General features: G+C 43.5%; 1 protein-coding gene across 1 annotated transcript in view; it reads right to left on the bottom strand.

The window, feature by feature from the left end:
• Positions 1-20,488, bottom strand: part of SH3BGR (SH3 domain binding glutamate rich protein) — a 141,410-nt gene extending 120,922 nt beyond the window's left edge. Inside the window, exon 1 of the mRNA XM_073617243.1 lies at positions 20,268-20,488. Within this exon, the coding sequence (XP_073473344.1) occupies positions 20,268-20,312 (45 nt within the window). The 5' untranslated portion in view covers positions 20,313-20,488. The remainder of the gene's footprint in view (positions 1-20,267) is intronic.
• Between the last annotated feature and the right edge of the window lie 6,029 nt (positions 20,489-26,517).

Consider the following 26,517-nt stretch of genomic DNA (forward strand, 5'->3'; position numbering starts at 1 on the left):
CAACCACAGCCGATCACATGTAAACACGGAGATGCCAGTAATCAGCGCTCCTCACCTCACACTGACAGAGTGTGAGGAGAGGAGACCCAATCAGCGGCATCTCCTCACAGAGGACATCTATGGATGTAATCAGGGCATTGATCATCAGTGCCCTGATTACAATTAAGTGCCCACCAGTGCCAGCAATATGTGCCCACCACTGCCAGCAATTAGTTCCCAGCTTTGCCTACAGGTGCCAGCAATCAGTGCCCACAAATGCCAGAAATCAGTGCCCACAAGTGCCAGCAATCAGTGGCCATTAGTGATGCCAGTAAGTGCTGGCTATCAGTCCTGCCCATCAATGCCCATCATAGAGAGCGCGCCCTCTGGTGGCTCTCCTGGGCAAAGCTGTATATACAGTGGAACCTTGGTTAACGAGTAACGCGGTTAACGAGCGTTTTGAAAGATGAACAACTTTTTAAAAAAAATTCTGACTCAGTTTGTAAGTGTTGTCTCGCAAAATGAGCAGAATTCAAGCTAATGGGGTGTGCAGTACCGCATTTGGCCAGAGGTGCGGGGGCGCCGGTGACACTTGGAATGGTTTGGAGCCGCTCAGAAATACTCTGAATCGCTCGGAAATACTCAAACACTTGGAAATACTCAGTTCCCGGGTGTTTCCAAGCCTTTCCGAGGGTTTCTGAGTTCAGCCGAGCTGTCCCCGAGTATTTCCGAGGCTCCCCCCCCACCTCTGGCCACATGCGGTATTGCATGCAATAGAAGTCAATGCGGAGTGAATTATCTTCGTTTCCATTGACTTCTATGGGGAAACTCGCTTTGATATGCGAGTGCTTTGGATTACAAGCATTCTCCTGGAACGGATTATGCTCGTAATCCAAAGTTCCACTGTATACGGGATTTCACCCAGGAGAGCCATTCTGCTGCAGTATATCTGCATGAGCCGGTTGGGAACTGGTTCATTTAACATTTAAATGTTATTAAACACGGATTATGAAAAACTCTCATTACATGCTACTTTTTTTAGTCATGTGACTGGCACCAATCAGGAATGTGCAGACACAGGCTCATGCTGTAGAGAGCATACATCAGCAGAGTAAAAGAATCCCCTCCCCCGAGGATCTTTCCCTGCAGATGCCAAAGAACGGGGAAAGACCATGTGACCACACAACAGTGCTGCAGGAATATGGTACTTAGAGGATTAAAAAAAACAAAAACAAAATACAAGGGCATGATATATATGATTTGTGTGAATGAATTGTGGCAATTAACACTTTGTTTGGAATCACTTTAATATTTAACAATTGTTCACTATATGCTGTTCTTCATAATGGCATCTTTCTGGAGGACTTATGCTTTGGTACCAGAACACAATTAGTCTGCATGTAATTTCAGCCATGGAATCCACTCCCCGCTGTTTAATTGTACGACCTAAGGGCTTGTTTCCATTTGTAGTAGCCCTCTGAAGTGTGATTTGCAGGGGATCCCTTTTTTGGAGGGCACTTGACTGGCAGTGAGAAGGCGTTATGTCACCTCCTCACTGCCTGTTTTAACCCCTAAAAGCCAGCATTATCCTTTGCCATACATCCCAACTTTTTGGGATGGGAATGAGGGACAACTATCAGCAAAAGTATGCAGGCATAGGACACACCCCTTGCCACGCCCCCTTAAAGGAGAATTGTACAAAAAAAAAAAAAGATTGGTTGAACCCAGAAGTGCTTTTTTTACCACTACTATTCCTTTATATTGGCTTTTGGAGTTTACAAATGCAGCGATTTAGAGATCAGATGAAAGGTTTAGCACTGGAAAACACTTTTTGATAGATAAAAAGTGAATTTTATATACAACTATATAGATCAGACCCAGGAATGAGGGACAGAGGGACATTGCTCCAAATCAGGGACAGTCCCTCGAAATCAGGGACAGTTGGGAGCTATGCTTTGCTATTCTATCCAAAGCTAAAAGAAAGTTTTTGCTTCAGATCCCCTTTGGGGTATACAGCAGTGGTCATCAACCCTGTCCTCAGGGCCCACTAACAGGCCAGGTTTTATGTATTACCTTGGGAGAGATGCAGACTAGAATACTGCAATCACTGAGCAGCAAATGATATCACCTGTGATGTATTTCAGTTATCTTGCAAACCTGGCCTGTTAGTGGGTCCTGAGGACTGGGGTTGATGACCACTGGTATACAGCATTTCTAAAAAAAAAGTTGTATCTCTAGTTACCAAAATGTATGCCTTTCCTGTGCTCTTCAGCGCCATCTAGTGGCCATAATTTGGTATAATACTACTGTCCCTAATAAAAGATCCTTTATTCAGAAAAAAATAAGACTAAAGAACATTCGTTTTTGTCCAGCTCACACAGAACGAATGTAGGTACAGATTCATTGGACACATGTTATGTAAACATTATTTATAATTACAGGGAATTATAATTCCCTTTGTTGGTACGGATGAGGTTGATGCTTGTATCCTATTCTGGGGTCAGCCCCCATTCAAATCTTTTGCAGTGTTTTTGTGTGTTTTCACGCTTCAGGTGATTTTGTTTTGGCCAACGGAAAGCAGAATCATCTGTGACATCATTGTCGTCCTTGTATCTGCTTTGCCAATTTCATCCCAGGCCCTCTGTCACTTGCCTTGGTTCATGTAATGGGCATCCCAGGGGGGGGTTGTGGCCTCCACCAAGTCGATAAAAGTGTCCACATCCAGCATGAACACTTCTCAATCCTTCATTTTGTTTGCAGGCCTGAGGTTGCCAGATGCAAAAATGGACAAAAACGTGCTAAAACACATGTTGCACATTTTCAGGTACTCCAGTTTACGTCCATTTGGCCCAAAATGTGCATTTTAGCTTTTTTTAATCACTTGCTTACTGGGCACTTAAAACCCCCCACCCCCACCCGCCCAGGCCAATTTTCAGTATTCAGCGCTGACGCACTTTGAATGACAATTGCGCGGTTATACAACCAAATGAAATTTTTATCATTTTTTTTACACACATAGAGATTTCTTTTGGTGGTATTTAATCACAGCTGGGGTTTTTATTTTTTGCTAAACAAACAAAAAAAAATGGAAAATTTGTAAGAAAAAAAATCACGTTTTATAGTTTGTTATAAAATTTTGCAAACAGGTAATTTTTCTCCTTCATTGATATGCACTGATAGGCTGCACTGATGGGCACTGATAGGCACAGTTAAGGCAGCACTGATAGGCACAGATAAGGCGGCACTGATGGGGACAGATAAGGTCGGTACTGATGGGCACAGATAAGGCGGCACTGATGGGGACAGATAAGGTCGGTACTGATGGGCACAGATAAGGCGGCACTGATGGCCACTGATAAGATGGCACTGATGGGTGGCACTGATGGGCACTGATAGATGTTACTGTTAGGTACCACTGATAGATGGCACTGATGGGCACTGATAGGTGGCACTCATGGGCACTGATGGGCACTGGTAGGTGACACTGATGGGCAACACTGTTGATGAGGCACTGATTGGTGACACTGATAGGTGGCACTGTGGGCACTGATAGGTGGCACTGTGGGCAGTGATGGGTGGCGCTGGTGGGCTCTGGTAGGCGGCACTGTTGTGCACTGCTAGGTGGCACTGGCAGGTGGCACAGGTGGGCACAGATGAGCTGGCGGCAGCTCTCCTTGATCGGGACCGATGTCCTTCTGAGAGCTGCCGGTGATCGGCTTTTTTTTTTTTCCTCACACTGTCAGCGCGAGAAGAAAAAATAGCCGGTTACCAGCTCTGTTTACATTACATGATCAGCTGTCATTGGCTGACAGCTGATCACATGGTAAGGGGTTGGGATCGACCCCTTACTCTGATCTGTAATCAGCCGAGTCTCATAGACTCGCTGATCACAGAGCGCGCCGCGCGCGCCCTGCAAGGGGGGTTGTGCAGGCCGCTCGGGCACGGGAGGATGTCATTCGGCTATAGCGCGGATCTGAAGAAGTTAAAAAGTTGAGTATCAAGCAGCAGCTCAACACTGCGTGTAAATGGAGTGGTGTGAATGGCACCATTGAATATAGTGGGAATCTTCATGTTGAGCATTGGTGGGATTTTTGAAATTGCTCAGGGGTGAATGGGCCCTCCAGCAACATGTAAAAATGTAAATGGTTAGTAGGCATCCCCTGGTGTGTGCACTGGAATGTACCCTGAAGAACCCCTGGAGGCCAGGAGTGCTTTGAAATGCAAATGCTGACTTTGTTGTATGTTTTTTTTTGTTTTTGTTTTTTTTTTCTATTGACAAGGAGTTTACACCATAAACTGTACATAGGTAGCCTATGCATAGTTTGTGCCAAACCCTATAATTAGAAATGCACCAATACCATTTGTTTTAGTACTCGCCGATACCAATTACCGATAGCCACCGCAACTGTTTTGTTTTACACTTCAGCTGTCAGCAATGGTACAAAGCATTGAAAAGTTATTTACAAATTAAATAAATATACAGTATATATATATATTTTTTTACATTTTGCTTTTTGGTTTTATGTGAAATGTGTAAATCTATTTTAACCTCCCTGGCGGTATGATTATTTCGGATTTTATGTGCTATTTTGCATGGAAATTTGGCGTTTTATATTGTAGGTCTGTAATTCTTAACAATAACACACTTAAATCTGTCCAAACAAGAGTTTAGTAGATATCCCGGGTATGATAAAGTTTGGAACACAAAAACATAAATTATAATATAATAAATAAAAATAAATAATAATAAAAAAATAATAATAATAATATTTCCCCACGATTCACTATCGCTCAATTCTGCAAGTGTTCTAATTTACTATCGCTGTTTTCTAGCTGGTCTAAAACCACTTTTGACATAAAGGGACACTTTTTGGTTGCTATGGACAATCTCCAGTTTCCAGGCAGAAAGAACAGTATATATCATATAAAACTGCATGCAGGGCATAGGACAAAGCACTGGGGACAAAAGGGAGGTGAAATGATTTTATACAGTACTGTAATCTGTAAGATTACAGTACTGTATGTGTTATGTTTTTACAATTTTTTTGAATTTGCCCCCAGGCTCCGCCCCCGTGCGTCGCGCTGCTCGCAGGGAACGGAGCCTGGCACTGAGAGGCTTCGGAGGAGACAGAGCCCGCAGACACAGCAGGGGACATCGCCGGATCCCGGGGACAAGGTAAGTAAAGCCACACCAGGATCCTGCGATGTAATCCCGAGTGTGGCTCGGGGTTACCGCTAATGGTCCTGAATTTTAACCCCGAGCCACACTCGGGAAAACCGCCAGGGAGGTTAAAGGTGTAAAAATATTAACAAACAAAGCAAACAAAAAAAAGTTTTAATTATTAATAGTTTATAAAATACAAAAAAACAACAACAGCTCTGTCCTGTCTTCCTCCTCGCTGATCAGCGGGTGCCGGTGGTCATCCATTGGCTGGCACCCGCTGATCAGCTTGTGCTGTGACTTATCACAGCACAGCCGGTGTGCACGCCCCCTACTCGGAAGTGCCGGATCACGTACTAGGTAAGTGATTCGCACTGTAGAACCGCTCTGCCGCCGTACTCCTACGTAGGGCGGTCGGCAAGCGGCAATTCTTGAATTATTGAACACTGTACTTTACAAAGAATTTGTACAGTAATCCAGATAGACATCTTCAAAAGGGCCCACTAAAGCAAGTACAAAAACACAGGCAATGCCCATGGAAGGGCGAGGCAACCCTTGTATGTGAGAAGACCATAAGGGTGTAAAATCAAGGTTATTGAGCAGGACAGATCTTGAAGTGTGCCTTATTTTGCAAAACGTTCATCCATGCTTTTACCACCCTTTGACCACCTACCTACAAGTAGGTATGTCCCCATTGCAGCAGCTGCAATGCTTCACAATTATAAAATCACCATGTCACGTTTGATAGGCATTCCGCTTGCCAAAAACATCCAGTCAAAGAGACTGTGCTGCAGCTGAATACTAACCTCTCAGCACATGGTTGTGACATGGTATTACAATGTAAAATCTCCATTGAGACAATAAAAAAGCAGAGAGCAGTGACTGTCAGTCGGCGCTCTCCACTCTGATCCTCCAGTGCTCACTGGAGCGCCAGCCTGGAGAGGGCAGGCTCAGATGGCTTTGGCTCTCAGCCTCGCACTGAGAGCCGGAGCCAGCTGATAATCAGGCAGCTAGGTGGATCCTGACAATATTGTTGGGATCCCTCCAGAGCCTAGAGCAGCTCTGCCACATCAGCTGAGGCTGCTTTGCTTTGATATACGAGTTCTTTGGATTATAAGCATTCTTGTGGAACGGATTATCCTTGTGATCCAAGGTACTACTGTACTGCTCTTTAATTTTGCCTTTCCCATTGACTCCAATGCATTTTGCCAAAGTCTCCTGTGATTTGCTGAAATTACAAGAACATTTTCCCAATCTCTTCCATCACTACAGAGTTGTTTGTGGCCTCCCCTACGTAGCTGAACACACATGCACTAAGATATTGGAGTTGATTTACTATACCTCCCAACATTTTGAGATGGGAATGAGGGACACCTACTTGCAAACGTATGTAGGCATAGGACACGCCCCCTGACACACACCCTTAAAGGAGAATTAACCAAAAAAAAAGTTTAAATAAATCCACAAGGGCTTTTTTTTCTACCACTACTATTCCTTTATATTTGCTTTTAAAATGTAAAAATGCAGCAATTTAGAAATCAGATGAAAGGTTTATCGCTAGGAACCACTTTTTGAAAGATAAAAAGTGCATTTTATATACAACTATATAGATCAGAGGAAAATGAGGGACAAATGAGGGGGAAAGAGGGACAGAGGGACATTGCTCCAAATCAGGGACAGTCCCTCGAAATCAGGGACAGTTGGGAGCTATGTATTTACTAAAGGTAAATAGACTGTGAACTTTGCAAAGTGTGGTTGCACACTGCAAGTGCAGTTGCTCCAGAGCTTAGTAAATGAGAGGAAGCTCTGCTGACTTCCATCATTCAATCACATGCAAGAAAAAATGCTGTTTTTATTTTCCTTGCACGTGATTGGGTATTCTTTCGCAAATGAAGCTTTACCTCATTTACTAAGCTCTGGAGCAACTGCAGTGTCTATTTAGTAAATGAACCTCATTGCCTTTTAATGTGAATCTCTGCAGTCAGTTCCCCTTTTTCTGCTCCCGGTGAATGTGTCCTGTATGAAGGAACATGGATATCGGAATGCCTCGTTACTGTACGGACCCTGGAAGTAGATATTTGATAGGGTGGTCTGGGGGAAGACTGAGCAGGGATACATGACGGTAGTGGGAGCATGGGGGGAAGGGACGCTGTTTCCTTATATATCCCCCAGCTTGACAGCTGATCTCTGATGAATTCAAGCCTAGTATGCAGCAACTACTCAAAGAGCGTTCTTGCCGGGCTAATAGAGATAGCCAAGGAATGCTCAGAAACTTCCAGACAACTACTAGACAGAGAACATTACAAGAAAAAGACCACCGGCAAATTATGACTTCAACCTAATCTAATATGATATATAAAGAATACAACATTCAATTTGTAATCCAAAAAAATATCACCTCTTCCGTATTTTCATGCAAAGGAAAATAGTTATATTATATGTTCCGTGTAATGGAAGGAGTAATAAAATTTAACCAACATCTATAGAAAAGTTACTCCATCTACAAATTAGAATTTTATATTCATTTTTATAAAGCTTTGCTGTACAAGGTGTTTCTTTGTATCTGTGATGTTATACAAATAGAGGAAATTATTTGATGTCTGAACAATGTACCTTGGAAGTACTACACCCCCCATGCACTTCCTTTATTTTTTTCTTTAAAGGGTAACTCCACTTTCGTGGAGGGGGGGAGAAAAAGCAAATAAAGAAAAAATAATATAGCACATATACTTGTAACACTAATCATATTGTAATTGAATGTTATTAAAAATGACCTTTTCTTTTCAATTTGCAGCCACTGTAATTTTCTGAAAATGCAATGCAATATGGCTACCTGGGGTTGTACAGAGTGTGCACTGACCACTCCCCTGAAACATCATTTCCTGCTTGTGTGATTGGCTCAATTTTCCCAGAAGTCTGCCTCAGATACAAATCTGATTTCAGGCATCCCCTGCAACTAAAATGTCATTACCATACAGATACAAAGAAACACCTTGTACAGCAAAGCTTTATAAAAATGAATATAAACTTCTAATTTGTAGATGGAGTAACTTTGGAGAAAATGTCATTTTTGGAGAGATACTTTCAATAGGAGCACGTCTAAAGGGATGCAGGCCCAGTAGATTTCATCATTAGTGCCCTGCAGCTGCACACCTGACAGTTAATTCTGAAACCACTCCCATTAGACTCACTCGGTACAGAGGCACAGGCAAACACACATGGATTTCTTCAGAATAACAAAAAGTAGAAATCTGCAACAAAGGTTGTTAGAATCCTTGCAATGTACATAGATCACCCAGAGGGGAATGTTTTTTTTTTTCTTAACAAAAGTAACACTTTAAAGTACTTCTTTAAAACATAGAAATACTTTAAAGCGGTAGTAAACTCTTATATAGTACTAGAACTATATAGAACTAATAGAGTATCTCCTAAACCTGCACCATTTAGGAGATATTCACATCAGCAGTAGCCGATGACGTCATCTCGCATACACAGTGATGCTGGGCATCCAGGGCAACACTGAGTGTGCCATCAATCCAGAGTGCCAAGGCGCGATGGTGACTCCTGTGCGCATTTGTGGGAGTGACGTCATCACGGCCTGGCAATTCAAAGGCTGGAGAACGTGAACCCAGATGGAAGACAGCTGCAGTGACAGCACAGCATTGGAGGTCTCCCTTTTAAAGGTAAGTGTCAGATAGGAAAGTCATGCTCAAGGAAATGCCCATGCTCCAAGGAATGTGCATACACACAGAACAGTCCATAGGACTGTACATAGCATTAGGACCCTGCATGCATCTTTATGGGCACGTGCACATACACATGCACGTGTACATGAGCATTAGCATTCGGCATGTTCTCATGTGCGTGAGCGTGCTTGTTTGATGGACTTTGGTGCCTAGTGGCCTATTTAAAGCCTCACAGGACGCAGGTTCATTGCTGAGTGGTCATCAGCTCCTTCTGCTTGTGACCTGATCCTGTGCTCATATGTATCCTGACCCGACTTGTCCAGCCTGCTCCAACTCCAATTCTGCTTTCAAGATATTTCAAACTGGATCTCCTAGAGGCACCTGTGCCACTCTGTGCCCTGTTATACCCCGTCATCTTCCCCAAGAGAAACAGAACAAGAGGTGTAAGGGCTAGTTTACACTTGCTTCAGACAGGCTTTGTTAAAGCTCTCTGAATGCCAGTCAAGCTCCTGTCACTAAATAAAATGGTTAGCTTCCAGTCCTGTTTACAACTTGCTTTGCTTTGCTTCGGCTTTGCTTCAAAAATTATACCCCGTGTCGCTTTAGAGGTGCTTCAAAGTGTTTTCAAAGCCTCCATAGAAGTCTATGACAAAGCTCGATTGAAGCATCATTGAAGCACCACCGAAACATCATTGAAGCACCTTCAAAGCATCATCGAAGCACCACTGAAGCATCATCGAAGCATCATTAAAGCACCACTGAAGCATCATCGAAGCACCACTGAAGCATCATTGAAGCACCACCGAAGCATCAAAAACACATTATAAAAGCATGTTGAAGCGGTAGGCGCTTTAATGTGTGTTGAAGTCGAAGCAAATGTGTATATGAGCCCTAAGGGCAGCCCTCTCCTCAGCTCGGCCTTGACCAGGTGTGTGACAGTAAGGGCTCATTTACACTTGTTTCAGCTTCAACACACATTAAAGCCACTACCGCTTCAACATGCTTTTTTGATGTGTCTGTGGTGCTTCGATGATGCTTCAGTGGTGCTTCGGTGGTGCTTCAAGCGAGCTTTGTCATAGACGTGTATGGAGGCTTTGAAGACACTTTGAAGCACCACTAAAGCGACATGGGGTATCATTTTTTAAGCGAAGCTGAAGCAAAGCAAACACAAGGTGTAAACAGGACTGTAAGCTAACCATTTTTTTTAGTGAACGGGGCTTTGCCTGGCGTTCAGAGAGCTTTAACAAAGCGTGCCCGAAGCCTTGTTTTGAAGAAAGTGTAAACTAGCCCTAAGTCTGCCATAATGTGCTAGAGGTGCATACTACTAGCACATTATGTCATAACACTGACAGGGTCCCATCTTCGGGAAAGAGAAAAATATCCTGGACGGCCGCACACCATAGAAGACATCTTTATTGATATGAAGAAATAAAATCCAAATGCAGTCACCTCATGCCATGATGGGGCGTGAAACATGTTAGCTATCTTTCCTGTTCCTCCCTGTACATGAGGTGACTGCATTTGGATTTTATTTCTTCATATCAATAAAGATGTCTTCTATGGTGTGCGGCCCTCCAGGATATTTTTCTCTTTCCTCAAGCATGTGCAGAGCCAGCACCTGTGAGTTCCATTAGGGCGGGTGTCTTGATACGGATTTGAGAGATTGGAGCGGCAATCTTTTGCTTAGGGTCCCATCTTCCTTGTTGCTGTCTAAGGCTAACTGTGAGGTCAGACAGGACGCCCCTCCTCCTTTCACAGTTGTCCAACAACTAGCAAGGAGATTGCTGCTTTGACAGACAGAACTTTTTTCTTCTCCAAATATTTGCCAGAGACAAGTATCTCATGCTCATGTGGAATGCAAGGGGGGGCTCAAATACCCTAGGCAAGCAGGCAAGTGCTTGGGAATGGAAAAAAGTGCCTTCGCCAAAGTAGCCATACCTTTGCTAGCTGCGTTGTTGGAAGGCCATGGAGGAAGGAAGGTTGCCCTGTCTAACCTCACAGCTAGCCTTGGAGCGCACCTAAGATGATGGAACTGAGTGCCATATGTACTTCGTCCCACAGATAACAGAACACAATCGAAAAATGGAATTGAGACTTCTTTAACCTCCCTGGTGGTATTCCCGAGTCTGGCTCGGGGTGGAATTTCAGAACCAGAAGCCGTAACCCCGAGCCAGACTCGGGATCGCATCGCAAGATCCAGGAAGAGCTTACTTATCTTGTCCCCTGGATCCTGCGATGTCTCCCCGCAGTGTGAGTGGCTCATCCTCCGCTCGATTCATCCCGGAGCCGGGCTCCATTCTCCGCGAGCGTTGTGACGCACGGGGACAGGGAACGGCGCCAAATTCAGAAAGTGAAACACACAATACATACAGTATACTGTAATCTTACAGATTACATTACTGTATGAAATTAATTCACATCCCTAGTGCTTCGTCCAGTGCCCTGCATGCAGTTTTATGTTATAAATACTGTTCTTTCTGCCTGGAAACTTGAGATTGTCCATAGCAACCAAAACCGTTCCTTTACATCAAAAGCGGTTTTAGACCAGCTAGAAAACAGCGATAATAAATTAGAATCACTTGCAGAATTGAGCGATAGTGATTTGTGGGGAGATCCGTCATCAAACACTGAAAGTAATGACAGCGACAATTCTGCAAATGAGCAAATTTCAGTGTTTTTGGTTTGATTACATTATTGAATAATTTTTATTATTATTATATTATTATTTGGTATAATTATTTATAGTTATTTATTATATTATTATTTACGATTTTGTGTTTCAAACTTTATCATACCCGGGATATCTACTAGACTCTTATTTGGACAGATTTAAGTGAGTTATTCCTAAGAATTACAGGCCTACAATATAACACGCCAAATTTCCATGCAAAATAATGGTACCGCTTTCAGCATCAAAAATATGAAATAATCATACCGCCAGGGAGGTTAAAGCCTTCTAACACCAGTGGGCTTAGTCTGACATGCTAAACGCACAATAAATAATGTGTTCCAGATGCAGTCCATTTGGTATTCTGACCTTGGTAGTAAAATGGGTGCTGAAGTGACAAACTGGAAGCAGGTAATATATCACCAACACATCTTAAAAATTACTAGAGGAACTTTAAAGACGTGTAGCATTTCTGAGCCATACAAGCCCCCCCTTTATCAAGGCTACAGAGTGATGTTCCTACACCAGTATGCTGGAGATGGGTTGGCAACCAAGCTGTAGTGCTAAAATGCAATGAGGTCACCAACCCGTCTATTCTGTCTGGCAGAAGTGCCCGGATCACAAGACTAAACAGCTGCCAAGAACTTTCTTATTTGTGTATTGTAACTGTAGTCTGACATGTTAACTGTGGGACATCTGATTTCATGGAAGCCTTATGCCTGCCATACTCGCCATGGCTCGAATTTGGCTGTGGGTGGCCCTGTTTGCACCACCTGGCTCAACAAAAGTCACTTTTTCAATCAATCTTTGTTGAAGGAGCCATGTGGAAAACTGTTCGCCATACAGTTACTGCATCCAATCAGATGCACCCACTGCTCTGGCAGTATGACAGCTGCAGGTGCCAGCTGTCAGAATACAATAGCCACAATAGCCATAGCTCCCGACTGTCCCTCATTCAGAACAAAGTCCCTCTATCCCTCTTTCCTCCTCATTTGTCCCTCATTTTAGTCTGATCTATAGAGTTGTATAAAAAATGCACTACTTATCTATCAAACATTGTTTTACAGTGCTAAACCTTTCATCCAATTTCTAAACTGCTGCATTTGTAAATTTCAAAACCCAATATAAAGGAATAGTAGTGGTATAAAAAAAGCACTTGTGGATTTAAAGTGGAGTTCCACCCACTTTTACAACTCTTCAGCATCCCTCACTAAACTGTGCACTGTAAACGAATTGGATATTTTTTTTCTCAGCACCTACTGTATATCTGCTGTATTCATTTTTCACTTCCTCCTCCCTGGCCGCGGCCCATCGCATCATTTCCTGTTTGCAATGCCTTCTGGGAAGGGGCGGCAACTTCCTCTGACACTGCCGTTGCTATGGAAACCTGACCTGAAACCTATTACACTGCTTGTGCTGCACTGAGCATGTGCGAGATCTGCAAGGATGAGATCCAGGAAGAAATACAGTCTGGCTTCAGATGCCCACACTTAAGATGGCCACGGCCTGCTGTAAGTTTATAAAATAACAAACTACTGCTATAAACTAACAAAACAGACCTTAGTTTACAGACTAACTTTACTAGAATACATTAAGCTTGTGTATTATAGGGGTATTTTTATTTAAAAAGTATAATTTCGGCCGGAACACCACTTTTTTTTTTTTTTGTAAAATTCTCCTTTAAGGGGGGTGTGGCATGGGGTGTGTCCTAAGCCTACAAAATGTTGCTGATAGTTGTCCCTCATTCCCATCTCAGAAAGTTGGGAGTTATGCAATAGCCGACAAGCTGTTTAGCACAGATGGAGGAATCCATCGAATTGCGTATGGCTAGCCTGAGCAACTTAGTCTTTAACAGATTTAGCCACTCTGTAATGTCCAGAAGTTTGACTTTCAAGCTTTTGGCCCGTTTCATATCTAGCGATTTGGATTTGCGGGCAGAACCGCTGTGATTCTGCCTGCAATTCCACATTGCACTGCAATAGTTTCAAAACGCACCAGGTGCGTTTCGGTGGGCTTCATTTTTAATGGCACCCCAAACATGGAGAGGTTTTGCCACAACTGTTGCACAATAAATCGCAGTAAACAGCATCACGCAAGATGTTTTTTCAAAGCACTTCTATAGTGTGAAACGCGTCAACCTACCTGCATTTCTCCTGCCTGTACCCATCCAGTGCTTTTAATATTTATGTTTCAATAAAGACTTTATACTTTACTTTTTGTGTGGGTGTGTTGCCAATTTGAAGATTCTCTGTTCCAGGCATCACGCAAAGCTTGACGTCCAAAGAAGGTCCTGCGCAAAATGTGGTTACCGCCTTTTCTGCGCAATTTATCATGCGGCAATTGCAGCAAAACCGCACCACGTTTGTGGTGCCATTAAAAAGGATTGGCACCTGAACACATGTGGTGAATTTTGCCTCTATTGCAGTGCAATTTGGAATCATGGATAAAATTTTGGCGATCCCAAATCGCCAGATGGCGAATGGGGGCATTACCTCCCAATTAAACTACGCACAACACAAACTGACTGATCACACAATGAAGTGGTCATTGTGTGATCAGCTTCTCCATGGCATTCGTTCAATATCTAGGTGGATAGTCTGCACATAATTGGACAGTATATGGAGGATAATCATTAGGAGTAGCAATTAAACGCAAAGCAGAATAAACAAAGGATTCCTATAAAGTAAACTACACAAGTAACCTAGTAGCAAACAGGCTCCATTCACTTTAGGCATTTAACCTCGTTGTATGGGGCTCTGGTGTTTAGCTTTGGACAAAGGGCTCAGGTGTCCCTTCCAGCCCCCTGCCGGCAGCCTGTCAAACTTTATGACAGGCTGACAGCCGATGCGGATGAACGGGGCTGGATGGTGCACTTAGCAGAAGGAGTCCAGGGACAAATGCCCAGAAGGTGGATTTACTGTGCTCAGGGCATTTGTCCCCGGGTGTACACTGCCCTAAATGTAATGGGGCGTACACACAGTCGGACTTTTCGAACGGACTTGTCTGACGGACGACGACGGACCAAATCAGGCGGACAATCCGATCGTGTGTGGGCTTCACTGGACCTTCAGCGGGCTTTTCTAGTAGCAAATCTGACGGACTTTAGATTTGGAACATGCTTCAAATCTTTACGTCGGAACTCCGCCGTACCCAGAAATCCGCTCGTCTGTATGCTAGTCCGTCGCTAGGGCAGATATTGGCTACTGGCTATCAAATTCCTTATTTTAGTCCGGTCGTACGTCATCACGTACAAATCCGTCTGACTTTGGTGTGATCATGTGTAGGCAAGTCCGTTCGTTAGAAAGTCCGTCGGAAGTCCGTCAAAAGTCAGTCGAAAGTCCGCTGTAAAGTTTGTCGGACCAGTCCGGTCGAAAAGTCCGCCCGTGTGTACGCAGCATAAGTACCACTAGGTGTACTATCCAACCATGTCCAGCAGCTGTCAGCCTCTCATAGAGATTGACAGGCTGCCTGCAGCGGGGATGTACGGTGCACTTGTACCTTCTGGCCTGCAGCTAAACGTCAGCGCCCCATGCACCATGGCTAAATGCTCAATATTCATGGGGCCTTAGTCTCTCCAGATTGCACAATGGCCCAATCATTGGTTATGACTACATGATAGGCGTGCGCACAGAGTGTGCCGGATGTGCCTGGGCACACCCTAATCACCCCATGTGCATTAGCGTTTAGCGTGCCAGTGGCCAGTGTAAATGCCCCCTTTATATAAAAGTCTAGGTTCAACCTTCGGAACATGTTACACCCGTATCTAGCAGCTGCCTCCCACCACCACAGCCTCCTCCCTGTGACAGCAGGTGGCGCTCATGTGCGTTTGAGCTTCGGGGTGCACGCCCTAACGCAATAGGCTGTGGACTACATGCTACTACTGAATGGGAGTTTTGTAACTTATTCCATAAAGAGCAATCTGTTCCATCTGCCTGGTGATCAGTTGCTACTCCTACAGCATGACCACTCGGGTGACTGAGCTTCCTCGAAAATCTTTCACCCGAAAGGAAGAATACTCCACAAACATGACACTGGGCCTTGGGATGTGGGTAGCGTTGGGTCAATTAGGGACACCCAAAGCATTTGTTATAGGATTTTTTTGGATAGTATAGGGAAGAGTTCAATGGGTTTTTTTTTGAGACCCCACTGTGATCCCCTTTTTCATCATTTCTTGTTCCTGTGACACAAGAGAGAACATTTATAAACAGTATTTTTGTCTGTGTCCCCATTGGAGGGATTTTCAATCACTTCCTGTTTGGAAAGGAAGTAAGAATGCAGACAGCAATAAACAGCTGACACTAACACTAATCCTCCCTAACAATAATCCCCCCTAAAGTGTTACTAAACTCAGGAGCCTGCATTCACTATATCTGGTCTCCCACAGAACATGGAAATGCAATTATTTTAGTAAATAGAAACTGCTAAATACCTTTTCACATCAGCAGTATACAGCAGTCTTATGAATTATATTGGTGTCTGGTTAAAGCTTGTAGGAGGAGTTTTCATTCTCCTCTGACTGTCCTATGAGGCTACAGGGCCCCTGACCCTCTGTCTGGACAGTGTGGATTGGCCCTGTGCTGATCACATGCACCTCCCCAAAAAAAAACAAAAAAACAACTCTCTAGCAATACACACCAAACTGAGCATGTGCAGAGTGCCTCCTAGGGTTCTGTACTAACAGGAGATGGTTTGGGGACAGTAAAAGAAAGGGAGGATCAGAGAAGACAGGCTCAAACAGCCTTTTTACACAATGTGGAAGATTAACCCCTTAGGTTCCACAGTGAGTATAACAAGCATGCTTTACTGCATATACAGACTGATTTTACTGTTGTGGGTTTAGTAACACTTTAACTCTCCACATAACCTTCACACTAAATCACCTCACAACCCTAACACTATTGTAGCCCCAAAGTAAAAGCAGTATTAAACCCAATATCGAACATTGAATATGTTACAGCTTACTAATTCTTAGATGTGATGACCGCATTTGTTTTTTTTTTTAGGCTTTCTTTTTTCTATTTTTATCTGGTGATCTGACCAGTAAGTCTATTGTTTTTCAAAAGAACAAGCTCTCTTCCAAATCTATCAGGGATGAGACAAACCATTTAACCACCTTTTACTTATTTAATTATTTATGTACGGTAAAACCTTTATCCCAAAAGGAAAAAGAAGCTGTTTGCTGTCACTGATTATAAAGTGTGAGCTGGAGTTTGGCTTCAATTTGTTATCATATCTAAATTAGCATATTTAAACACTCCCCCCCAGACTGCTGCTGTCCAAAAGGTGCCCCCTGTGCTCCTTCATCCAGAGTGGGGGCGCTCTAAAACAGGGGGTGTGCTACTGACCTGATCGACAGGTGAAAATACAGGGGGAAAAGCCTAAAAGAGAAAATGAATGCAGCCATCGCATCTAATGGTTGGTAAGTTGCAATATATTGTATTCGTTGTTTTGGGGCTCCTTTAGCTTTCCCTGTAACCCTTACACTTACCCTGTATCCCCAGCATTTTCTGTAACCCTGAAGTTAATCCTCCTTGTAACATTAACACTAACTATCACATCAACCCTCTCTGGGACCATAGTACTAACCCTCCCCTTAAACCCCCACCTAACCCTTTCTGTAACCCGAACATTAACTATAATATTTCCTCTCCCTGTTACCCTAACACTAACCCCTTTCTATTATGTAAAGATAACCCCCATGTTTGAACACACCCCTCTCCAGTGCTGGAATCCTCTTCACCAAAAAAGGATTCCTGGGATCCCAATGCCAGGATCTACTCTTCTGAATAAGATGTAGTGCCCTCCCGGTTAGTGTAGGTTGCTAGGTAAAGTTAGTTTGATCCTGTGGATCGGGGATTAATTGTTCTAGTCTGTTCGGTGTTTCACATGCTGCTGGACTGATTGCTTCCCTCTGCATTCTAGAGGATTCTAGAATTACAGTGGGAGGAAGAATGGGAGAACAGCTTGAAAATTTATGGGGAGTCTAGCCAGACACCTACTGGACACACCTGCTCCTCCCCAGAGCAGGTGTGTCCAGTAGGTGTCTGGAGAGCCCATAAATAGACTGAAGCCTAGACCAGAGGGAGAGAGTTCCTGGGTCCAGTCCTGCTGGAGGAGACACCTGTGCAGGGAATCTGCCCCTGGGGCAGGATTACTGAAGGTGCCATCTGGAAGACATTGAGTACCTATCTGAGGCTTTAGCTGGCCTAGTCCTGGAGTTGTTTGGGTCTGGAGATTACCAGGAGGAAGGTACTCCAAAGGTGTCCAGCTGTCCTATGGTGGTGTGAGTCTGTGTCTCACCGAGGAATGCACGGTGGATATCGGAAGGAGGCAACCGATGATCCTGTGGGCTGTGTGAGTAGATGACCCCAGTGCTGGAAGTTAGTCACTGTGTGCAACTTCTGGGAAAATCCTAGTCGCCTATCAGCATTAAATATTCTGTGGGACATTTTTACAGCTCAGCAAGATAGAGAAGAAGTCCTCTAGGTGTACGGTTCAACATTGTTTTTCTAGCGGTACCCCATAGGGTACCTCATCCCATCCAAGTTCATCATTCCAATAAAACCCAGAGGCTGGGTTCACATATATGCGAATTGGATGTGTTTTTACATGCATCCAATTTGCATACTATGTGAATGTGACCGGCTCTCGTGTCCAGGGTGGCCGCGGTGCAGTTTTGAAAAGATTCCTGTGCGTTTTTGGGTCCGGGTTCAGGTGGGAACCAGAACTGCAGCCATACATGTGTGAACCCAGCCTAAAAAAACACCCGTAGACTGTTCCATTTGAACCAGTAAAAGTGGAGAAAATGTTGTGCGCCTGGCTGTGTGTTCACTAATCTGGGGGGTAAAGCATCATTATGGGGTGCTCTATAAAAGTATATTCCCATATTTCTTTGCCTGGATTCAACTAGATTTACAGGACATTTGACAACGCTTTAGGAACATTCCCGGCATTAATAGTCCAACAAATATGAACCAACAAGTCAGAAGATTCTCATATCTTGTCCACTGCACACATATATATGTAATGTAATCTAATCAAATGAATTGCCGAGATCGGAAATCAGCAAATCCCACAATGATGTCAGAGGTGGCAGAAATAATCATTATTTTTTTAAATGATGGCAAAGCATTGAATAAGCAGCTGGAAAGAGGAAAATGTTTGCTTAACCGCTTCAGCCCCGGAAGATTTTACCCCCTTCCTGATCAGAGCACTTTTTGCGATTCGGCACTGCGTCGCTTTAACTGACAATTGCGCGGTCATGCGACGTTGCACCCAAACAAAATTGACGTCCTTTTTTTCCCACAAATAGAGCTTTCTTTTGGTGGTATTTGATCACCTCTGCGGTTTTTATTTTTTTCGCTATAAACAAAAAAAGCGCAACAATTTTGAAAAAAACGCAATATTTTTAACTTTTTGCTATAATAATTTACCCCCAAAAATATATAAAAAAAACACTATTTTTCTCCTCAGTTTAGGCCGATATGTATTCTTCTAAATATTTTTGGTAAAAAAAAAAATCGCAATAAGCGTATATTGTTTGGTTTGGTGCAAAAGTTATAGCGTCTACAAAATAGGGGATAGTTTTATGGCATTTTTATTATTAATTTTTTTTTAACTAGTAATGGCGGCGATCTGCGAATTTTATCGGGACTGCGACATTATGACGGACACATCGGAGACTTTTGACACATTTTTGGGACCATTGGCATTTATACAGCGATCAGTGCTATAAAAATGCACTGATTACTGTAAAAATGTCACTGGCAGGGAAGGGGTTAACACTAGGGGTCGATCAAAGGGTTAATTGTGTTCCCTCACTGTGTTCTAACTGAAGGGGGGAGGGGACTGTCTAGGGGAGATGACAGATCGCTGTTTGAACAGACGATCAGTCTCTTCTCCCACGAGAGAACCGGAAACTGTGTGTTTACACACACAGATCACGGTTCTCGGTGTGTCACCAGCGATGGCGGGAGCCTGGCGGTGATCGCGAACGACCGGGCATTCGCATCGGCTCCGGGGGGCGAATAGCGCCCCTAGTGGCCACAGGGCGAAGCAACATTACATAACGTTGTTTCACCCAGCCGTATCCTTCTGCCACAGTAAAACTGCGACGGCTGGTCGGCAAGTGCTTAATAAATAGGTCCTATGGAAGATACATTATAACTGAACAGAAGTTCAGCAAATGCTGGTCCAGGTCCAGTCCACCATCTCAGCCATAAAGTGACCCTATAGATTATTGTATTTATTTATTTTTTTACATAATTTTTTATTGTTTTCTGGATAATTTGTACAAACAAGAGGTTATCATACAGAATGTGTCAAATAACGCTTATATTGGAAGAACGGTAAATACAGTATGTGCGGTTCATCTGATAATAATAATTTGCACTCTTAACGTAAGCATGGATGAACAGTTGGACCATTTTACAGTTTAACATTTTAACAATTCTAGATTCCTTGTCAAAAACCCATTCTAAATGAGTCATTTTGAGCATTTTAGAGTATGATAAAGTATAATAAAATAAAGATATAAAATAGGAATAAAATAAAAGCAAAAATAACTTCAAATTCCTCATAAATATAAGCGAAGAGGACCATGAAACCTGGAACTCTAAAGGCCCTACAAAAAGTATAGATTATTTTGAAGTTTCTGATTTTGCTGTGATGTACATGCAGTAGTTTTCTTAAATTTTTTTTTTTTTTTTTAATTTTTAGTAGCAATTAAAAAAACACAAAAAAATATTAAAAAAATAACTTAACCCAGACTTACCGCAGTGGATCCTGCCACAGTGGCAACAAAGACCTTGATGACCATTTTGCCTGCGGGATCGAGAGAACCCTGTTATAACGTAACAAGGACCCCGAGCGTGTGACTGTCAGCCAGAATCCCCGAGCACTGTGTGTAACCCTAACCAGCTCTCCCTGCTCTCTGCACATTGCAACCTAATCATTGGCTGCGAGATATTTTGGGACCGATTGGCTCTCGCAGGGCATCTGTTGTGCGCAGACTAGCAACTGCATCAGAGCAGGTTAGGTTGGCCCCCAGTCCGTACAAGGAAAGGTAAAACAATACACCAATCAGAATGTCCTTGCAGCGTGCAATTGATTTCATATGCTGTAAATCACTCATAACAGCCGTGGTCAGAGGAAAAACACTTAGCAACTGAAAGACACAGCAAATACGACTTTTTTGTTATGTCGTGACGCACAGGTGGTTGTGTTATGACATGGGGCTTAAAGGGGAGCTCCATTTTTCTACAACTTTCTGCAAACCATGTTTTTCTCTGTTAAGTTTCTATAGCCATTTAAAGTATGTATTGTGTTTAGTGGGAAAGGTGGAAGTTTTTTTGGGTTTTTTTTTTTTGTCACATTATCTCCCTGCAGCTGTCTAGAGTTACCCACAGCTTAAAAAAGAATGTTCAACTTCTGACACAGACAACGAAATCCATGTGTGTTTGCAGTAGTTCCCACAAGATGACATTTACATCCTTCAAGAGCATGTGCAAGTATGGCAGAACAAGATCTTAAAGGGTCAATCCACCCAAAACATATATTTAGGCTGGAATTATACCTATACCTATGCATTTTCCATTTAAACGAATAGAAATGAAACAAAACACATATTAACGTGTGTTAATGCACATTGTTGCATGCTACAAATAGCTTATTATTGGATGTCAACCCTCGTCATGACATAGGTCAGTGCAACCCATCATCAGGTTTATTTATCTCATTTTCAGTCACCAACTCAAACAATGATAATTGTCTCACAAGCTTACAAATTCTCCTTATTGCAGAGCTCCAAATAAGTGGTCTCCAAACTGCGGCATAAGGACCAAATGCAGCTCTTTGCTAGCTTTTATACTAATCCTTGGGGTACTATTCCTCCCATTGACACCAACAGCTGGGCCTAAATCCTGCCACTGACACCAATGATAAGAGATTATGATGGGGCATTAGTCCTCCCACTACCAACAATGATGGGGCGCTATCCCTCCCACTAATACCAATGATGGGACATTAGTCCTCCCACTGATACCAATGATGGGGCACTATTTTTCCCACTGACACCAACAGCTGGGTCTAAATTCTGCCAATGACACCAATGATAGGAGATTATTCCTCCCACTAATACCAATGATGGGCACTATTCTTTCCACTATTACCAATAATGGGGCACTAGTTCCCCCACTGATACCAACAATAGGGCATTAGTCAGCCCACTAACATCAATAATGGGGCACTACTCCTCCCACTGATACCAGTGATGGAGCGTTAGTCCTCCCACTAACATCAATGATAGGGCCCTATTCCTCCCACTGACACCAATGATGGGGCATCAGTCTTCCCACTACCACCAATGATGGGGCACTATTCCGCCCACTGATACCAATGATAGGGCATTAGTCCTCCCACTGATACCAACAATGGGGCACTATACCTCCCACTGACACCAATGATAGGGCTCTATTCCTACTAAACCCTATGTAAGCACTATGTAATTTTTTTTTTCTCCCAATGACCAACAAGCCTGAGGCATTGTTTATCTCAGTGGTGCTGGGACATTTTCTACTCCCAGCCCCATAAAGTCTAAAAGACAGTACACTGGCCTTTTATTTATAAAAGTTTGGAGATCCTTGCTCTAAATCAAAAAGTCATAGGCCACTTGCAGCGTGATGCGGCAGCAGGATACATTCAGAGTCCAGGTGCAGAAAACAGAAATATATTATAGTTCGGCAAAATACAACAAGCCCAATGGGAAGACAACCCATCCGAGACCACTCACAGGATGTAACAACAATGAATAGTAGCAGAAGGTCTCAGGTGTGACAGCTTCTGTCTCGAGGGGTGGATTGTGGCCTGGTTGGTCTATACCTTTTGTGTAAGGTGATGGACTGGCAAAGCATGTCTCCAGACCTAAACCCTATTGACCATCTGTGGGGTATCTTCAAGCAGAAGGTGGAGGAGCGCAAGGTCTCTAACATCCACCAGCTCTGCGATGTCATCATGGAGGAGTGGAAGAGGACTCCAGTGGCAACCGGTGAAGCTCTGGTGAACTCCATACCCAAGAGGGTTAAGGCAGTGCTGGAAAATAATGGTGGCCACACAAAATATTGACACTTTGGGCCCAGTTCGGACATTTTCACTTAGCGGTGTACTCACTTTTGTTGCCAGGGGTTTAGACATTATTGGCTGTGTGTTGAGTTATTTTGAGGGGACAGCAAATTTACACTGTTATACAAGCTGTACACTCACTACTTTACAATGTAGCAAAGTGTCATTTCTTCAGTGTTGTCACATAAAAAGATATAATAAAATATTTACAAAAATGTGAGGGGTGTATTTCAGGCTAAACATGAAGATCCGAAGCCTCAGGTGTATGGGGATCAAAAGGGTTAATCATAACTCCTTCACCTGGGCTCAAGGCTGACTCCTATGATGAGTTGAGAGAGTCATCTGGGCCCACAGGGGCTTCTGGACTGTCTGTAGATGCTCTACTGGGGCCTTCACCTTCCGACATTGTAGGGGCTGGAGGCTCTAGCACAAGGGGAGGCAGGGACCATTCATCGGGAACCTTTTGAACTGGTGGGACATCTATGGCATTGTGTTTCTCTATATCTCCAGCAGGTTTGTCAGAGCAGTAGCCACTAAACACACAGGTTCTCAGCAGGGTTTTCCACTGATACCAATGATAGGACATTAGTCCTCACACAAACACCAATGATGGGGCACTAGTCCTCCCACTGATACCAATGACAGGGCTCTATTCCTATGTATGCAATGTCAATTTTTTTTGCTCTAGCCACAGCCAAAATGAGTGGGAGCCAGGATCTTTACAAACTCTGCCTTACCTAAGATGGCCACCAGAGTCACATGCGGTGCCAGTATCCAACCGGATAGCTGCCCTCTGTGACCCAAGAACCCATAGAGGAACTAGGTTCCTCCCTACTTCCTCTCCCTCTGTAATGTCGCTGAGCACCACCTGCAGTGGAGAAAATAGACTGCACATCCGTACACAGACTTTCAAAAACTCCCATCTCTCCAAGACGCCCTGGGCAAGATATTATAACCACCATCCCTTGTTAATGAAAGAATGGAATCAAGATTTAAGCCACACTCTCACCTAAGGACTGACATAAAGCCTCTCTATTTTTGCACAAATCCTTTTGATATGCACAAGAAAAAATTGTGTTCATTATATCCTCCGAGAAATTGTGCAAGTACAGCAGAACCGAATTTTAAAGGCTCAGTCAACCCAAAATAGATATTTAGGTTAAAATGACACCTATTGTGCCATGAAAAATTGTTCATACCCCTTGAGATTTTCCACATTTTGTCATGTTACAACCAAAAACGTAAATGTATTTTATTGGGATTTTTACAATCAAATATGTGAAAAGTGTGGGGTACATTTGTATTCACCCCCCGTGTCAATACTTTGTAGAACTACCTTTCACTACAATTACAGCTGCAAGTCTTTTTGGGGATGTCTCTACCAGCTTTGGACATCTAGGGTGAGATTTTTGCCCATTCTTTTTTGCAAAATAGCTCAAGATCTGTCAGATTGGATGGAAAGCGTCTGTGAACAGCAATTTTCAAGTCTTGCCACAGATTCTCACTGACTGGGCCATTCTAATACATGAATATGCTTTGATCTAAACCATTCCATTGTAGCTCTGGCTGTATGTTTAGGGTCATTGTCCTGCTGGAAGGTGAACCTCCGCCACAGTCTCAAGCCTTTTTCAGACTCTAACAGGTTTTCTTTTTAAGATTGCCCTGTATTTGGCTCCATCCATCTTCCCTGTCCCTGCTGAAGAAAAGCATCCCCACAACATGATGCTGCCACCACCATGTTTCACAGTGGGTTCAGGGTGATGTGCAGTGTTAGTTTTCCGCCACACATAGAGTTTTGCTTTTAGGCCAAAAAGTTACATTTTTGTCTTATCTGACCAGAGCACATTCTTTTACATATTTGCTGTGTCCCCCACATGGCTTTTCGAAAAACTACAAACAGGACTTCTTAAGGCCTCTTTTTAACAATGGCTTTCTTCGTGGCACTCTTCCATAAAGGCCAGATTTGTGGAGAGCACGAATAATAGTTGTCCTGTGGACAGATTCTCCCACCTGAGCTGTGAATCTCTGCCCCTCCTCCAGAGTTACCATGGGCCTATTGGCTGCTTCTCTGATTAATGCTCTCCTTGCCTAGCCTGTCAGTTTAGGTGGACGGCCATGTCTTGGTAGGTTTGCAGTTGTGCCATACTCTTTCCATTTTCATATGATGGATTGAACAGTGCTCTGTGAGATGTTCAAAGCTTGGGATATTTTTTTATAACCTAACCCTGCTCTAAACTTCTCCACAACTTTTTTCCCTGACTTGTCTGGTGTGTTCCTTGGCCTTCATTATGCTGTTTGTTCATTGAGGTTCTCTAGCAAACCTCTGAGGGCTTCACAGAACAGCTGTATTTATACTGAGATTAAATTACACACAGGTGGACTCTATTTACTAATTAGGTGACTTTTGAAGGCAACTAGTTCCACTAGATTTTAGTTAGTGGTATCAGATTAAAGGGGGCTTAATACAAATGCACGCCACACTTTTGAGATATTTATTTGTAAAACATTTGGAAAACCATTTATCATTTTCCTTCCACTTCACAATTATGTGCCACTTTGTGTTGGTCTATCACATAAAATCCCAATAAAATACATTTACGTTTTTGGCTGTAACATGACAAATTTTGGAAAATTTCAAGGGGTATGAATACATTTTCAAGGCACTGTATGTGCTTTTCTCCTTCATGCACTTTGTATTAAAAGTCAACATTCATCATACAAACAACAGCACAGCGTGGTGTGTGCCATGATGTGTTTATGTGTGTTGCGATGTGTCAATTTGCATCATGACGCACATTGACCTATGTCTTAATGGATGCGATGAGATGAGCATGCCTCAAGCAAAAACACAAAGATGTGTGTCGAACTATATTGGTAGATGCTTGGGGACTCTTATTGAGATTGCTGTGATCTCTGTGTTCCTGGGTCTGCACCTGGGCTGTGGTCATTAGAGGGGCTTCCACTCTCCCTGCTATATTGTTTACTTTAAATTATGAAGAATTTTACAGGAGGAGCTGGAACACATGGAACACCAAAAGCTCCCACGTGAACAGGAATTAGATGGGGTCAGGGAATTATGCAGAGAGATTACGCTGTTGAAAAATCCAAGGCCTATAAGTAGGCAGAGGCTAATTCCAACAGGCTTAAAGTGATTGTAAAGTCTTGTATTTTTTTCCTCTAAAAATAATAAACATGCTATACTTACCTCCTCTGTGCAATGGATTTGCACAGAGCAGCCCCGATCCTCCTCTTCTCTGGCCCCTCTTCTGTAAACCTGGCCCCTCTCTCCTGTTCAGTGCCCCCACAGCTAGCAACTTGCTATGGAAGCACCTGAGCTGAGTCACAGCTCCCTGTGTCCAATCAGACAACGAGCCCCGACCCGGCCCCACCCCCTCTATCCCCTGATTGGCTAACTGACTTTGACTGACAGCAGCAAGAGTCAATGGCGCTGCTGCTGTGTCTCAGCCAATCGGGAAGGAGAATCTCAGAAGGGCTGAGACACTCGTGGACATCGCTGGACAGAGAGAGACCTCAGGAAAGTGTAAGGGAGGCTGCTGCACACAGAAGGCTTTTTATCTTAATGCATTCTATGTATTAAGATAAAAAAACCTTCAGTGTGCATCAGCCCCCCTAATACTTACCTGAGCCCCATTTCGATCCAGAGGTGTTGCACGAGAGTCTCGACTGTCCGGGACTCTCCCTCCTCATTGGCTGTGACGGCAGCGCGGTGCCATTGGCTCCTTCTGTTGTCAATTAAAGTCCGAGAGCCAATTAGGCGAGAGAGGTGGCGGGGCTGAGCTGCTCGACCCCCGTGTCTGAATGGACATACAGATCAGCAGCTCGGCTCAGGTGCCCCCATAGCAAGCTGCTTGCTGTGGGGGCACTCAGCAGGAGGGGGGGCCAGG

The sequence above is a fragment of the Aquarana catesbeiana genome, linkage group LG02, assembly GCF_042186555.1.
Source record: "Aquarana catesbeiana isolate 2022-GZ linkage group LG02, ASM4218655v1, whole genome shotgun sequence".
Lineage (NCBI taxonomy): Eukaryota > Metazoa > Chordata > Amphibia > Anura > Ranidae > Aquarana > Aquarana catesbeiana.